This window comes from Capricornis sumatraensis, chromosome 21 (genome assembly GCF_032405125.1).
Source record: "Capricornis sumatraensis isolate serow.1 chromosome 21, serow.2, whole genome shotgun sequence".
Lineage (NCBI taxonomy): Eukaryota > Metazoa > Chordata > Mammalia > Artiodactyla > Bovidae > Capricornis > Capricornis sumatraensis.
The window spans coordinates 32,427,083-32,444,785 of NC_091089.1; the positions used below are offsets into that span (position 1 = coordinate 32,427,083).

Here is a 17,703-nt window from a genome sequence, read left to right on the forward strand (position 1 = left end):
TAATTATTTATCTACAATGTCAATATTATATCTACATGATAGTTAATTACATGCTAGATTTCATTTGTCTTTTGAGGACATTTGGAAGTAAATATATTGCTATGAAGCTTTTAAAATTCTGTGGCTCTCTTTCTCAGTCACCCATGTCTACATTATCCTATTTTCGAATCATGTCACTTTTTTCAGCTATAGTGCCCCACCAATCATGTATAGATTTGAGAGTTGGACTGTGAAGAAGGCTGAGCACTGAAAAATTGATGCTTTTGAACTGTGGTGTTGGAGAAGACTCTTGAGAGTCCCTTGGACTGCAAGGAGATCCAACCAGTCCATTCTAAAGGAGATCAGTCCTGGGTGTTCTTTGGAAGGAATGATGCTAAAGCTGAAACTCCAATACTTTGGCCACCTCATGCGAAGAGTTGACTCATTGGGAAAGATTCTGATGCTGGGAGGGATTGGGGGCAGGAGGAGAAGGGGACAACAGAGGATGAGATGGCTGGATAGCATCACCAACTCGATGGACATGAGTTTGAGTGAACTCCGGAAGTTGCTGATGGACAGGGAGGCCTGGCATGCTGCGATTCATGGGGTCGCAAAGAGTCGGACACGACTGAGTGACTGGACTGAACTGAAACTCACTAGATTTTGTAATGCCTTTATATATTGATCTATCTCCCTGAAAAGCAACTTCTTAGTTGATATGAAAAACTCAGGTCCTGCTATCATTGAGAAGTTAAGTCCAGCTTCCCAGGTGGTGGTAGTGGTAAAGAACCTGCCTGCCAATGCAGGAGACATAAGAGACACAGGTTTGATCTCCGGGTTGGGAAGATCCCCTGGAGGAGGGAATACCTGGACAGTCCCATGGATAGAGGAGCCTGGCAGGCTACAGTTCACGGGGTCAGAAAGAATCAGACATGACCTTTGTGAAAACTCAGGTCCTACTGTCGTTGAAACAGAAAACAAATGCGTAGCACCCAAAGTACCTCATTATCATTTAAGATTCGTGGGTATATGAATAACATTTGTATATGTAAGAGCTATTTCTTTCTACTGTGCACTGCAGTAAAGCTCATATCCTTTTTCTCTTCCAGCACTTCAAACTCATGGTTGGAATAAAAAATTTTTTTATCTTCCAGTTCCTGTCCCCCAAATCCTTTGGTCCTATTTGAACTTCTCTCAATAATTTCACATTGGTGTAGTCATCGTTTCTGATCCCTGTTTCCACTTTGCGGGGGGGGTGGGGGGTGACATGTTAGATAACTTTCCTGCCTACATTTCTTAAATCCTTGCTCTCCATTTATTTATTAAACAAATGTTTTGTTTACAGTCTGCCATGTAATAATATCCTGTCTTAGTTTCTTAATTGCATGTTCTTTACGACATGTTTCCTACTTCATAATCCTTCCCTTCAATTTTTTTTTAAAGAAGGTCTTTCCATTATCCTGCTGTTTGAACTGAAGGGAATCTCTAAGACTCTAACCTGTAACCTGTTTTATTATTCTCCCATTGTATCTGTGAATGTTCTCAAGTGTAGCCATTATTTTTATGGCGCTGATTCTCATAACATCACCCATCCATTCAATCACGCTTGGATTATTATATCTACTTCTGAGCCCTGCATTTAAAGAAAAGCATTAACAAACACGAATGTGTCTGGAGGAGGATGATTAAATTGATTGACTACTCCTAAACCATGTCCCATAAGGAATGGCTGAAGGAATTGTGCATATTTATTGTTTATCTTAGAGTAAAAACGATTAAGTGTAGACAGGATAATTGTTTTCAATAATTGGAAAGTCTGTCACATAAAGGAGAGAACAGATTTGTTATGAGTTGTCCTAGAAGGCTCTACTAAAACCAACTTGTACAAGTTGTGAAGAGCTTAGGTTCAAATGTTCCATGATGAGGAGCAGAGGTTAAATCTTAACTCTGTTCGGCTTTGCTTACAGTGTCTGACAGCCAGCCTGATTCCATTCTAGCCTAATGGATGTTTATTGATTGGTTTGAATTTTCCTGAATTGAAAGAATAAACCTTTCTAACAGGAAAAACAGACTGCCTTATTGATTAGCTACAGTGTAGCTGCCCTGTGCCAGATATCTGGAATATAAAGGTCTTAACATTTTAATATTGTAGACAACCTCTGTGGACCAGGTATTCTTCTAAATATCTCTTGCATACCTGTGTGCTCAGTCATATCTGGCTCCTTGCAACCCAATGGATTGTAGTCCACCAGGCTCTTCTATCTGTGGAATTTTCTAGGCAAGAAGACTGGAGTGGGTTGCCATTTCCTCCTCCAGCTAAGTATCTCTTATATATCAGCATTTCAGATCATTAACCTCACGTGATAAATACTTTTATTCTCCCAGTTGAGGACTGAGGAAACTGAGGCATGTAGGCATTTCGGCTTATCACTTCCATAATCAGCTGAGGGACCGAACTAGTAAGTCATCAAGCTGAGATTTGAACCTGGCGATCAGGCTTCAGAATCTTCGTACTTAGCTACTGTGATGAACTGCCTCCAGTAATGAAAGACTAGAGGATGTGTATGAATTGGAGGACAGAAGGATTTCGGGATTGGAATAAAATCTAGTCCAATCCCTGCCCTGGGGATTCCCGACCAGCAGCTGTCCTCTACCTGAACAGTTGTGGTCTTCCTGACCTTCCATCCTGTCTCCTCACTGCCTGCGTCCCAGGGATCCTCCCACAATGCAAACCTGATCCTTCCACTTTCTTCACACCTGCTCTCTGTCCCCTGGTGTCCACAGAGCAAATGTCGTCACCCTAGGTTGACGCCGATGCCCTCTGTGGTCTGTCTGCACTTCTGCCTCTCGCCTCACCTCCCGCTGAACTCTGCATCACGCCATGTGGTTACATGAGCCAGTCCTGCACATTTCCTGACTGGGGAGATAATAGAGTTATTGTGAGAATTAAATTAAATAATCAATATAAAATGCTCAGAATAGAGCCTGGAATGTCTAACTGTTCAATAAATGCTAGCACTATTATTTTCATTTATTTCCTATTATCTTGCTGAAATTGCTACACCCAACATATAGCTTATTCCTCAGTTCTCTCACTGGTCTTAGAATTGCTCTGTAATACACTGTAAAATAAAGGAACTTTATTGGCTCTTCTAATTTATAAATTCGGAGGCAGCGTGTGTCCCTTCGGGGTCCAGTCGGAGCTGTTCCTCTGCTTCTCTGCAGGTTTCTCAGCTTTGCCTTCCTCTCTGCTGCCTTGTCTTTTAGGCTGGCTTCCATCAGGGCTGCCAGAAGGCTTCCAACAGCAGCAGGAACTATCTGCTTTCTCATTCGCATTCACTGCGAAAGAAAACATTGCATCTCATGACCATCCATCCAAAGCACTGAGTTTGGTTCTGATTAAATCACCTCCAAAACGGTCACCATAGCCTGGCAAAGCCTGGTTCAGTGAGTTGGATGGTGACCCTAAAAAAGATACAGACGCATTCTAAGTCCCAGAACCTGTAACCATATCTGGAAAGTGGGGGGGCGGGGGGGGGGTTGCTGATGTAATTAAGTTAAGGATCTCAAGTTAAGCTCATCCTGAATTATCTTGGGGTTGGCAACAGACCCAATGGCAAATAGCCTTATAAAACAAAGGAAACAGCTATGTGAGGTTGGAAGCAGAGATTGGAGCCACTGGAAGTCAGAAGAGGCAATGAAGGGTTCTCCCCTAGTGCCTCCAAGGGTTCTGTGATCCGTTTCTATTGGTTACACTACAGTTGATTCCAATTGTGGAGTGCCTGCCATCTTTTTAAAAAAATTGTTTTATTTTTTATACAATTTTAAAGCTAATTGCAAAATATTGGCTATATTCCCCATGTTGTACAATATCATACACCCAATATTTTGTACCTCCCACTCCCCACTCCCGTACTGCCTCTCCTCCTTTGCCACCATAACCACTAGTTTGCTCTCTGTATCTGTGGGTCAGCTTCTTTTTTGTTACATTTATTCGTGTGCTGTATTTTTTAGATTTCACATATAAATAATATACAGTATTTGTCTTTTTTCCATGTATCACTTCACATGATACACTCCAAATTCATCCATCTTGCTGCAAAAATATTCAATTCTTTTTTATGATTCCTATCCCATTAAGTGAAAGTTGCTCAGTTGTGTTCCACTCTTTGCGACCCCATGGACTATATGATCCATGGAATTCTCCAGGCCAGAATACTGGAGTGAGTAGCCTTTCCCTTCTCCAGGGGATCTTCCCAACCCAGGGATCGAACCCAGGTCTCCCGCACTGCAGGCAGATTCTTTACCAGCTGAGCCACAAGGGAAGCCCAAGAATACTGGAGTGAGTAGATTAATCCTTCTCCAGCGGATCTTCCCGACCCAGGAACCGGGGTCTCCTGCATTGCAGGCGGATTCTTTACTATCTGAGCTATCAAGGGAAGCCCGCTTATCCCATTGTATGTGTGTGTACACACACCTATCCCATTGTGTGTTTGTATATATATCCACACACACCTCACATCTTCTTTATCCATTTATCTATTGACAGGTTCTGAAGTTGTGGAAGCCATCTTTTATTTAGCACTTGTTAGATTATCTTGTTAACTACTATGGTAACTAAAATTTAATCATTCATTGGACTTGCTGAACACCCCCTTATTCAATCTGCAGTTATCACTTATCTCATCTGACATAATCCTTCTCTTCAAGTCATCTTAGAAATGACCACTCGAATTGCCATTCTGTTCTCCCAGGACTCAAAAACTTTTCAAGGACTCCCTCTATCTTCATGGGACTCTTTAATGAAACAGAATTTGATGCTGTGTTTACCTTTGGTTTCCAGAATGTGATTCTGGTGATTCCTGACTCACATATAAATACATGCTATAAGTTCTTGTGACTGTGCTTAAACAAATGTAAAATATAACTAATATAACTCTATTCCTGTATTTTCCATATTTAATGCTTAGACATCTTTGGAGTGGAACAAGTAAAAATGAGAACTGAGATAGAGTCCATTCAACAAGAATCTGTATGGGTATTTTTATTTTCCCCCTGTTTAATACATACCAGGGCCTTTGGTTTTAGTCTTATGCAGTCTTTAGAAATAGACTATTGTTGCAAAACCAAAAACCAAAATAAAGCAAAGAACTTTACACTGAACACGAGAATGTAAAATATGAATTTAAAACTTTTTCTTCTAAAACAGAATAAAAGGGCAAAACCTTGTCTTGTTATAGACTTTAATTGTAATTAAAATTTAATTGCAATAGCTAAAAGTAGAAGGTACCTGTTAAATAAATTACACAGGAAATCTAAGCAACAAAATGCATAAGGAAGCACCTACAAATTAGTGTCTAGTGAAGGAATATGTTTCTGTGTTCCTTACGACAAAACACATTGAACAATGGAGCTATTACAGAAACAGACCATGAAACACAGGTCTGAGAAACCATGTGAAACCTATTTGAAAAAATCAGTATTGTGCTACCCATTCACAGTAATTTCACAAACTGTTTTCCTTTAAAATTACTTGGTAATGGTAATGTACTATATTGGTTTTCTTTGCCGCTATAAAAAATCATATCAAATTTAGTGGCTTAAATAGTACAAATGTATTATCTTACAGTTGGTGGGTGGGCAGTCTGATCTTGGCTGGCTAATTAACACTGAACACAGAAATTTATAACATACCAGTAAATTTAATTTATTATTTAATAATTAATAATAAATATATTTTAAATGATTGAAATTAAATAGAAAAGCTCAAGTATGACCAAGGTAAGAAGGCATTGATCAACACATATTTAAAACATGCTAAAGTTCTGTGAGCACTGTAAACTTTATTAGAAGAATTTATTGTTAAGAAGGTATTTTTGTATAAAAATTTACATTACTACTTACCAAATAGAAAGGGAAATATGTAGATTCAAAGAAAGCAGAATAGAGAGGACTTAATAATTTTAGGAAACCAAAGAAGAAGGAGAAGATCCATTTAAAAAATAAATAAAAGACAACAGTTTATGATAACTTAAATTACAATATGTTTAAAAGTGGATGACTAGAAATGCTGCATGTGAAAACGTGATATGCCACAGAAGTTGTTTTGGAGGAAATCAGTAAGCTTATATAGAGTGTTTTATGAAAAAGATCTAATATACATAAATTGGTTTTCAATTCAAAAACTTTGGGGGAAAAAAAACCAGATATCCCTAAAGAAAGAAAGCAGAATGAAGAAAGAAATGAAGATAAGAGAAGAAATCAATAACTAGAAGACAAAAAGCAATATAGAGGCATTGCAATATACTTTTAAATGAAACAGACAATTCTCTAACAAGACTGTCCAAAGAAAGTAAAAGAAAGCACAAATCCTGTACTGAGAATGGAAAGGGGGTTATATTTACAGCTATGAAAGACATCTTTAAAGTCATAAGAAAATAGTGTGAACAACTTTGTGCTTATACATTTGGACATGAAAAGGAAATGATAGTTGTCTAGGCAATATACTTTTCTAAAGGTAACTAAAGAAAAGTGAAATGAATAAATAAATAACCTTTAACAAAATCAAATCAGTAATCAGATTGATTTTCCATTCCTCAAGTATAGGCCCATATGTTTGCACAAACATACTTTGTTGTTCAGTCACCAAGTCATGTATGACTCCTTGCAACCCCATGGACTATAGCATACCAGGCTTCTCTGTCTTCCACTATCTCCTGAAATTTCCTCAGATGAATGTGCATTGAATTGGTGGACATGAATCTAATCATCTTATCCTCTGCCGTCCCTTTCTTCTTTTGCCTTCAATCTTTCCCAGCATCAGGGTCTTTTCCAGTGAGTCAGTTCTGCCCATTCAGGTGGCCAAAGTATTGGAGTTTCAGCTTCAGCATCAGTCCTTCCAATAAATATTCAGAGTTGATTTCTTTTAGGTTTGACTGGTTGGATCTCCTTTCTGTCCGAGGGACTCTCAAAAGTCTTCTCCAACACCACAGTTCAAAAGCATCAGTTCTTCAGTGCTCAGCTTTCTTTTATGGTCCAGCCATCACATCCGTACATGACTACTGGATAGGAACTTGAAATATACAAAATCAGCATTAAAAATCAGTAGTAGAACAATGAACTACTGGAAATTCCTTGGTGGTCTAGTGATTAAGATCCTGTGCTTTCACTGCTAAGGGTCCAGGTTCAAACCCTGGTCAGAGAACTAAGATCCTGTGCTGCACAGCCAAAATAAATAAATAAGTTTTAAAATAATAATAAACTACTCAGTAAATAGGGCTTCCCACGTGGCTCTAGTGCTAAGAATCTGCCTGCCAGTGCAGGAGATGCAAGAGATGCGGGTTTGAAGTAGAGTTGGACAGTTGTCCATGTAAAATGAATAGCCTATAGCATACACAAAAGTACATTCCAGTTGGATTAAGGTTCCAATCACGAAGAGTAAAACCTTTAAAATCCCTGAAAGGATATATGAAAGAATAATCATGTTATTTGAAGGGAAGGAATATTATCTTAGAAAATTTGTAAAAATCACAAACTGAGCTGGATGCTGTCCATTTCCGCCATCCCCCTCCCTGCGCTGAGGTTTAGGAAGTTCAGGGTACTGTGCTCCAGAAAAGGCTGTCTGGTCCTCAGGCCATCAGTCAGCTTTGCCAGATGGGTCACTGACATGAAGTCTCAGGACAGGAGGAAATTGCAGATGGGGTAGTTTTTCTTCTGGTTCGCTTAACACCTGGCAACATTGTGTTGTCCGTGTCCTTGTCCAACAGGCTACAGCTCCCATCAGCTCCCCTCCCGGCCCCTCTCCAGGCTCCAGGAATACCGGCTTTACTTCTTGTCTTCACTTCCAGGGGTGGTTGCTGCTCCTTGACCTTGAACACTGCTCCTTTTGTTGGTTTCCCTAAAACCCTGAACACATCCTTGTAAGCTGTTCCCCAGTGTCTTGATTTCAAGTACATCACATGTGTTCTTTCAAGACCCTAACTGATAAATCATCAAGGAAAATGGAAAAAATTGATTTTAAACTTCTACCTGATAAAACAATCATACCACCAGCAAGGGAAGGGAGGAAGGAAAGCAGTTGCAGACAGGAAGATTTTTGTAATACTCATAGCCAATGAAGAATTCCCATCCAATAAGAAAAAAAAGATGAGAACAATGGGAAGGAAGTATAAACAGGAAATGCATAGAAGAGGAAACTGGAAGAGCAAAAAGACAAAGCAAAACTGAAACCCCTGGTATTATAACTTTTCCATCCCTACACAACTTCTGAGCTACGTGGCACCTTCTCCAGCCTCCTGGGTAGATGTGGGTGGAAGAAGCCTGTAAAGTGGGCCCCTGAGGCAGTCAGGACAGAGTTTCCTGTCTTCAAGCTTGCTGGGAGTGACAGCAGTGGGGCGATGGCGGGAGGGGTTACAGAGGGGCAAGTCATTAGATGAGGAAGTTCAGACTGAGACCCAGGCTTCTAAGTAATGGAGCTGCACTTCACAGCAGCCCAGAAGAGATGGAGGTGGGAGTGAGGACTTGTTCATCAGAGATAGAGGCAAACAAACGGTGGAACCAAGCGATAGTAAACTTGGTGCGGGTGGGGTAGTAAATTAAGGGAAATTGTCCCTGATGGTCTGTGTTTTCTTACAGGGTGGGAAAGAGATGGAGAAGAGGGAATCTGCTATGAGGGAGGAAAAAGCAATGCTTCTTCCTTCAGGACCTCCACAGAGGTCCTGTGGAGGCTGAGAGTAGAGACAAGTGGTACCCCGACTCTGGATTCTTCTAATGAGGTCTAAATTGACCTTACAAAACTTCTTCCTTAATCCTATAGGCTTCTGCCAAACTGAATAACTCAATTTTCCTTTCAAATTAATTGCCTCCATCTAGTAATTGCTACACTGTAATCCCAAAATGCTTCTGTTGGTAGTCTTGGTTATTGGAAAGAATAATTTCTAAAGTGTTGGAAAAGAAATACTGGAGTGAAATAATTATTTTTATATCTTGCAATTATTAGGGATTCCTTGGTAGCTCAGATAGTAAAGAATCTGCCTGCAATGCTGGAGTCTGGAGTTTGATCCCTGGGTTGGGAAGATCCCTGGAGTAGGAAATGCCATCCCACTCCAGTATTCTTGCCTGGAGAATTCCATGGACAGAGGAGCCTGGCAGGCTATAGTGCGAGGGGTTGCAAAGAGTTGGACACAACTGAGTGGCTAACACTACTAATTACTATGGATAAATCCACAGGATATGCAAATAAAAATAAATATGCACTTTTTTTTAACAAAGTCACGGAGACCCTTTCGGTATTTTAATAGTCTGTTTCTCCATTTGAAGTTTAGAACTAAGGAATTATAAGTACAACTAGAAAGCTATCTATGTCTTGTTATTGGAGCTCCAGATTCAATTCAGTGCAGTCCATTGTTGGGTACCTGTTAGTCTCAAGGTACTATGCTTATGAGTGAGGAAAGGAAGGATTGAACAAAATACAGGGAGCCTTTGACCGTGGAAATGCTGAATAATGCTGGTACATAAAATAGCGTTATTCTAAGTAATTTTAATCTCCAGTAGTCTGCACTTTTTCCACAGGCATGGAGGTAGATACATGGTGTCCAAATAGGTGTGTGTTTTCCCATCACAGCTGACCTTCAGGCTTGCTTAAAGCAATATGCTGTTCCTCATGCCTCACCTTTGTTTAATGAGAGCCATTTCCTAATGCCAGTGTTGGGTTAATGGACTGAGATGGGAGAAAATCAAACATATCTCTCCGTTTTCCACCAGATTGCTTTTCTGCCTTGTGGCTTTAATCACTCAGTTCTACTCACATCTGCCATCATAACAATTATGGGTTTTCTCCCGACTTCTTACCCAGGAGGGTATGTCAGAGTATAGCAGCATCTCCTGAAGACAGGAAGGGCAGATCCTTAATCTTTTTTCCAGCATCGTAGGTAATAATTTTCCTCTGTGAACCCCCAAGGAATACTTCTTTTGGTTTTCACACTCACCATTTCCCACAGGTCTTTGGCTCTGTTCTGATTTATGGGCTCTCTTCTATCCTCTTTCTTCCGAGATAAGTTTTAATTATGTAGACAGATTGTAAAAGTCTCTTCTTTTCCTCGTAAACAACTATTGCTTTGTTAGTAGAAGATTTGGTCTAACTGGTTTCCTCCTGTCTGAATCTTCTTGTGGACTCGGGAGTGGTGTCTGTTCATTGTTTAGCTGCAGCATTGAGAAAAGAGAAAACTGGCCCTGTGCCCCAAGTTTCCAGGCTGAAATTTGGACAAGTGCATAGTGTGGGCTGGAGTTTTCCTTGAGGGGTTCGATCTTAGAGCACCTCAAATTGCAGATCTCCCTCCGGAATTGCTATTTGTTGCATATGTTTGGAAAGTCCGTAATAGTTCAGGTTGGAATCAATATAAGAGCAGAGTAAATGCTAGTGCTCAGGTGCTTCAATTTGTCTGAGTCTTTGAACCTATGGACTGTAGCCCGGTGGACTCCTCTGTCCATGAGATTCTCCAGGCAAGAATACTGGAGTGGGTTGCCATGCCCTCCTGCAGGGGATCTTCTTGACCCAGGGAGGGAACCTGCATCACTTAGGTCTTCTGCTTTGGCAGGTGGATTCTTTACCACTAGTGCCACCTGGGAAGCCAATAAGAGCAGAATCAGTTCAATTCAGTTCAGTCGCTCAGTCGTGTCTGACTCTTTGTGACCCCATGAATCACAGCATGCCAGGCCTCCCTGTCCATCACCAGCTCCCAGAGTTCACTCAGACTCATATCCATTGAGTCAGTGATGGCATCCAGCCATCTATCTCATCCACTGTTGTCCCCTTCTCCTCCTGTCCCCAATCCCTCCCAGGATCAAAGTCTTTTTCCAGTGAGTCAAGTCTTCTCATGAGGTGGCCAAAGTACTGGAGCTTCAGCTTTAGCATCATTCCTTCGGAAGAAATCCCAGGGCTGATCTCCTTCAGAATGGACTGGTTGGATCTCCTTGCAGTCCAAGGAACTCTCAAGAGTCTTCTCCAACACCACAGTTCAAAAGCATCAATTCTTCAGCGCTCAGCCTTCTTCACAGTCCAACTCTCACAACCATACATGACCACTGGAAAAGCCATAGCCTTGATTAGACGGATCTTAGTCAGGAAAGTAATGTCTCTGCTTTTGAATATACTATCTAGGTTGGTCATAACTTTTCTTCCAAGGAGTAAGCGTCTGTTAATTTCATGGCTGCAATCACCATCTGCAGTGATTTTGGAGCCCAAAAAACTAAAGTCTGACACTGTTTCCACTGTTTCCCCATCTATTTCCCATGAAGTGATGGGACCGGATGCCATGATCTTCTTGTTCTGAATATTGAGCTTTAAGCCAACTTTTTCACTCTCCTGTTTCATCAAGAGGCTTTTTAGCTCCTCTTCACTTTCTTCCATAAGGGTTGTGACATCTGCATATCTGAGGTTATTGATATTTCTCCTGGCAATCTTGATTCCAGCTTGTGTTTCTTCCAGCCCAGGGTTTCTCAAGATGTACTCTGCATATAAGTTAAATAAGCAGGGTGACAATATACAGCCTTGACATACTCCTTTTCCTATTTGGAACCAGTCTGTTGTTTCATGTCCAGTTCTAACTATTGCTTCCTAACCTGCATACAGATTTCTCAAGAGGCAGGTTAGGTGGTCTGGTGTTCCCATCTCTTGAAGAATTTTCCACAGTTTATTGTGATCCACACAGTCAAAGGCTTTGGCTTAGTCAATAAAGCAGAAATAGATGTTTTTTTCTGGAACTCTCTGGCTTTTTCCATGATCCAGCGGATGTTGGGAATTTGATCTCTGGATCCTCTGCCTTTTCTAAAACCAGCTTGAACATCAGGGAGTTCACGGTTCACGTATTGCTGAAGCCTGGCTTGGAGAATTTTGAGCATTACTTTACTAGCATGTGAGATGAGTGCAATTGTGCGGTAGTTAGAGCATTCTTTGGCATTGCCTTTCTTTGGGATTAGAATGAAAACTGACCTTTTCCAGTCCTGTGGCCACTGCTGAGTTTTCCAAATTTGCTGGCATATTGAGTGCAGCACTTTCACATCATCTTTCAGGATTTGAAACAGCTCAACTGGAATTCCATCACCTCCACTAGCTTTGTTCGTAGTGATGCTTTCTAAGGCCCACTTGACTTCACATTCCTGGATGTCTGGCTCTAGATTAGTGATCACACCATCATGATTATCTGGGTTGTGAAGATCTTTTTTGTACAGTTCTTCCATGTATTCTTGCCACCTCTTCTTAATATCTTCTGCTTCTGTTAGGTCCAGACCATTTCTGTCCTTTATCGAGCCCATCTTTGCATGAAATGTTCCCTTGGTATCTCTAATTTTCTTGAAGAGATCTCTAGCCTTTCCCATTCTGTTCTTTTCCTCTATTTATTTGCATTGATCGCTGAAGAAGGCTTTCTTATCTCTTCTTGCTATTCTCTGGAACTCTGCATTCAGATGCTTATATCTTTCCTTTTCTCCTTTGCTTTTCACTTCTCTTCTTTTCACAGCTATTTGTAAGGCCTCCCCAGACAGCCATTTTGCTTTTTTTGATTTCTTTTCCATGGGGATGGTCTTGATCCCTGTCTCCTGTACAATGTCAGGAACCTCATTCCATAGTTCATCAGGCACTTTATCTATCAGATCTAGGCCCTTAAATCTATTTCTCACTTCCACTGTATAATCATAAGGGATTTGATTTAGGTCATACCTGAATGGTCTAGTGGTTTTCCCTACTTTCTTCAATTTAAGTCTGAATTTGGTAATAAGGAGTTCATGATCTGAGCCACAGTCAGCTCCTGGTATTGTTTTTGTTGACTGTATAGAGCTTCTCCATCTTTGACTGCAAAGAATATAATCAATCTGATTTTGGTGTTGACCATCTGGTGATGTCCATGTGTAGAATCTTCTCTTGTGTTGTTGAAAGAGGGTGTTTGTTATGACCAGTGCATTTTCTTGGCAAAACTATTAGTCTTTGTCCTGCTTCATTCCGCATTCCAAGGCCAAATTTGCCTGTTACTCCAGGTGTTTCTTGACTTCCTACTTTTGCATTCCAGTCCCCTATAATGAAAAGGACATCTTTGGTCTGACAGAATGTGGTCCACTGGAGAAGGGAATGGCAAACCACTTCAGTATTCTTGCCTTGAGAACCCCATGAACAGTATGAAAAGGTAAAATGATAGGATACTGGAAGAGGAACTCTCCAGGTCAGTAGGTGCCCAATATGCTACTGGAGATCAGTGGAGAAATAACTCCAGGAAGAATGAAGGGATGGAGCCAGAGCAAAAACAATACCCAGCTGTGGATGTGACTGGTGACAGAAGCAAGGTCCAATGCTGTAAAGAGCAATATTGCATAGGAACCTGGAATGTCAGGTCCATGATTCAAGGCAAATTGGAAGTGGTCAAACAAGAGATGGCAAGACTGAACGTCGACATTCTAGGAATCAGTGAACTAAAATGGACTGGAATGGGTGCATTTAACTCAGATGACCATTATATCTACTACTGTGGGCAGGAATCCCTCAGAAGAAATGGAGTAGCCATCATGGTCAACAAAAGAGTCTGAAATGCAGTACTTGGATGCAATCTCGAAAACGACAGAATGATCTCTGTTTGTCTCCAAGGCAAACCATTCAATAATATCACAGTTATCCATGTCTATGCCCCAACCAGTAATGCTGAAGAAGCTAAAGTTGAACAGTTCTATGAAGACCTACAAGACCTTTTAGAACTAACACCCCCCCCACAAAAGAGCAGAATATCCCACCAAATAAGCAGTATGATCATGCTCTGAGTTATTCTACTTATTTAAAAACTTCTTCAGGACTAAAAATGAGAAAGTGCTTGAAATCCTCAAAAGTACGTGTGAAAACGTTAGCCACTGCCCCTTCCTCAAGGGACTAGAGAAGTGGATTCGAGAAAGCTCCTCTGGTACTACTGACAATCACTGCTCTTACTCTGGCCCCTTCCACATATAATTAAAATATGAAGGAAAAAAATGTATTTATAATATGACTTTTTGTTGTTTTTCATAAACACTTTTACTATTTGGTGGATTTCTTTTCTTTTTTCTAATCAAGAGATCTTACTGCCATGCTGCTGCTGCTAAGTCGCTTCAGTTGTGTCCGACTCTGTGCGACCTCATAGATGGTAGCCCACCAGGCTCCCCTGTCCCTGGGATTCTCCAGGCAAGAACACTGGAGTGGGTTGCCATTTCCTTCTCCAATGCATGAAAGTGGAAAGTGAAAGTGAAGTCGCTCAGTCATGTCCGACTCTTCATGACCGTCTAATTCTGACCTCAAAGGTTACCTGTGAAGCCCAACATCTGCGTGAAAATTGATTTTGCCAAGAATAGCTAAATATTATCCTTTCAGCAGCCTAGCAATCTGCAACAGCACATTTTAATTTTTACCTGGCACCTCACCAATCACCTCTTAAAAAGGCTAAATCAATATTCTTTCAGAGGTTTTTGAGACATCTTTGGAGAGGAAGGAGAGAGAATTTTTAGACACAGCAGTGTGTGATGTCCTCACGCTAAGAAACCATTAATTCAGCTCATCCAAAGACGAGATGTGGTACATGGCCAAGGAATGGAGCCAAGGTCTTTGACCAGCCTTAGACACAATGCCATGACCTTGGCCTCATTAGATGGGGTGCTAATTACCTGAGCTCACCATACAAGCTACTGCAAATTTGTATGGCTGTTCATAGGAAGCAGAGCTTCTTAACTTGAGTTCCAGTAAGGATCCGTAAACATACTGACATTTGACCCAAGACTTTATGTCTTTATTTTTCCAAGGAGGGGATTTATATTTTCATCACATTCTCAAAAGTGGATGGAGCTTTAAAAAAGAAAAGCTAAAAAGTTAGGATTCCACTGAATGTGATAGTCTTAAAATAATGTCATTGCAATATTTCTTTAGTAACCTTTTCTCACTGAGGTAGATTTAACTTCTCTTTTCGGTAATCTGAGGTAAACTTATCTATTCCTGTGTAATTGAGGGAGAGGCCATGGAACTGTGAACTTTTCATATTTATCCTCTAAGGCCTTTTGAGGGATGTTAAGTGTACTCTTTAAATAGGAGACTCTGACCGTTTTGTTTTTAAAAGAAGGATTGGAAGACATGCTATTTCTTTTATTTATTTAGTTGTGGCTGCACTCGGTCTTTGTTGCTTTGCATTGGCTTTCTCTAGTTGCAGCAAGTGGAGGTGACCCTTCATTGCAGTGCGCTGGTTTCTCATTGTGGTGACTTCTCTTGTTTCCAAGCACGGACTCTAGGGTGGGCGGACTGCAGTAGCTTCGGCTCATAGCCTTCGTTGCTCCGAGTCATGTGGAATCTTCTCAGACCAGGGATCGAACCCGGGTCCCCAGAATTGACAAGCGGATTCTTAGCCACTGAGCCACCAGGGACGTCCAGAGACTCTTAACTTTTAAAATGGAGAGAAATGATGATTGAACCTTTCATTTTTGAGTTCTATATATTTTTTAAGACATGAAGTGATGTTTTTCCCCTTCATTCTAGGAATGTGTTTTTCCAAATCCCTTTTTCAAAAATCTATTCTGAGAGTCTTCTTCCCACTCACAAACATTTTAAGATAACCTGAAGTCTGGTATGCTTCTCCTAATTAAATGTTAGACTGTTACTTATTAACTGTAGAATAGCAAGTTACTTGGGACTTCCCTGGTAGCTCAGCTGGTAAAGAATCCGCCTGCAATGCAAGAGACCCTGGTTCAATTCCTGAGTTGGGAAGATCCCCTGGAGGAGGGAATGACTCCAGTATTCTTGCCTGGAGAATCCCCATGGACAGAGGAGCCTGGTGGGCTACAATCATGGGGTCACAAAGAGTTGGACATGACTGAGTGACTAACCATAGCACAGCACGTTACTTAGATAAGATAAAAGTTGAAATAGAAAATTGCCTTCTAGGGACATCAACTATAGTCTTTCCTGTCTTCAGAGTGTTATTAAAGTTCATGGAAATTCTCAGTTATATACGCATGAAAGTGAACGTTTTAGTCGCTCAGTCATGTCTGATTCTTTGCAACCCCATGGACTGTAGCCCACCAGGCTCCTCTGTCCATGGGATTTCCCAGGCAAGAATACTGGAGTGGGGTGCCATTTCCTTCTCCAGGGGAATCTTCTCAACCCAGGAATTAAACCTGGGTCTCCTGCATTGCAGGCAGATTCTTTCCTACTGAGCCACCTGGGAAATCATTATATAGTGCATATTTATACCATATTTGGGAAGAAATGTCATCAGCAAGCTACAGTGTGGATTTTTTAAAATTCTAGGTTACTTTGTGGAATGAGCGCTTAAGGCAAAAAGGAAGGATCGAAGCTCTGGGGAACACCCAACCATGTGGTCTTCAGGAGTAAGGAGAGATGCAACCCTCTGAACTGGTCATGGACCCCAAACAAGTCTTCCTTTCAGTGCTGCTGTTTGGCGTAGCAGGGCTACTCCTCTTCATGTACTTGCAAGTCTGCATTGAAGAACAACACCCAGGTAAAACTCAACTTTTCCCCCCCTATTTTTAATTATAATGGTCGTTTTCAGGTAAATAAGTTGTGGTATTTATAAATATATACAAAGTCACAAGATTTCCAGCAACACAAAACACTGGACACAAAACCTCCAGCTCCCCAAAGAAAGCATGGTTATACATTTCTGGTGAGCATTTACTCGGTCCCTTGGGACCATTCTTGGGAATTTTTATTATCTTGGGCCAGTGGTTTGATAGCCCTTTCAGCAAGGACTGCTTGTAGAGAATTCTTCTACTCACTTATCCTACCTTTGATGTGTCTACTAAGCATTGAGCACAAGCCTAATAAGAGCTGAGTATACAGCAAACTCTCTCTCTTAATTCCTTTAAAATTTTTACATTAATACTCCAGTTGGTGTAGAAATTCTTTCATGCTTTTATTATAAAGTGAGGGTTGGCAAACCTTCTCAGTAAAAATACAGAAAGTATTTTAGGTTTTGCAGGCTACATTGTCTCTATCACAACTACAGGTGTCTTTATCTATAACCAGTAGATCACAAAAGCAGCCAAGTATTGTTATGTAAACAAATGGATCAAGCTTTGTTGCAACAAAACTTTATTTATAAAACCAGGTGGTAGGCCACATTTGGTCCACAAGCCATAGTTGATTGCTAGTACTATACTCACTTTGTATTAATACATTGATTATTCAGTTTGTCGTTTGCTACACTTTGGAGGCACTCAATTACTGTTACAATGGATTATTTTTATAATGATGCAAGGAAATGTTTTAGAACACCATAGAAATATATACACATAGGTGTTGTGAAATTTGGTTGTTTTCCATTGGTAGAAATAGCCTATGGCCTATGACAGTTAACAAAAATAAAGTAAAAGCAGAGCAATTCCTTAATTGTTTCCAATTGTGGCTCATTTGAAAATCATTCTTGATATAAAGCCCTTAAGAATCTGCTCTGAAAGATAACTCCATACCAAGTCATAAATAATGGTAATTGTAAAAGTGTTTCCATTTTAAAATTCCTTTCCTTGGTTTAGCTTCATAGACACTTTGAAATTATTTATTTCTAGGGTAACTCTTGTGAAAAGAGTTTGCATGTGATTATTTTCTAGAGAACATGTAACATATTGTCAAAACTTATTTTTAATTCCCATTGTAGACATTATAATATTTCTGTTTTCTATATTACTGCAATATTTTATCATAATAACTTAATA

The 17,703-nt window shown here is 40.4% G+C and overlaps 1 protein-coding gene across 1 annotated transcript in view; it reads left to right on the plus strand.

Moving 5' to 3' along the window:
• Nucleotides 1-16,369: 16,369 nt before the first annotated feature.
• The window catches only part of CHST9 (carbohydrate sulfotransferase 9), a 237,597-nt gene continuing 236,263 nt past the window's right edge, over nucleotides 16,370-17,703 (plus strand). The window contains exon 1 of the mRNA XM_068993962.1: nucleotides 16,370-16,490. Within this exon, the coding sequence (XP_068850063.1) occupies nucleotides 16,370-16,490 (121 nt within the window). The remainder of the gene's footprint in view (nucleotides 16,491-17,703) is intronic.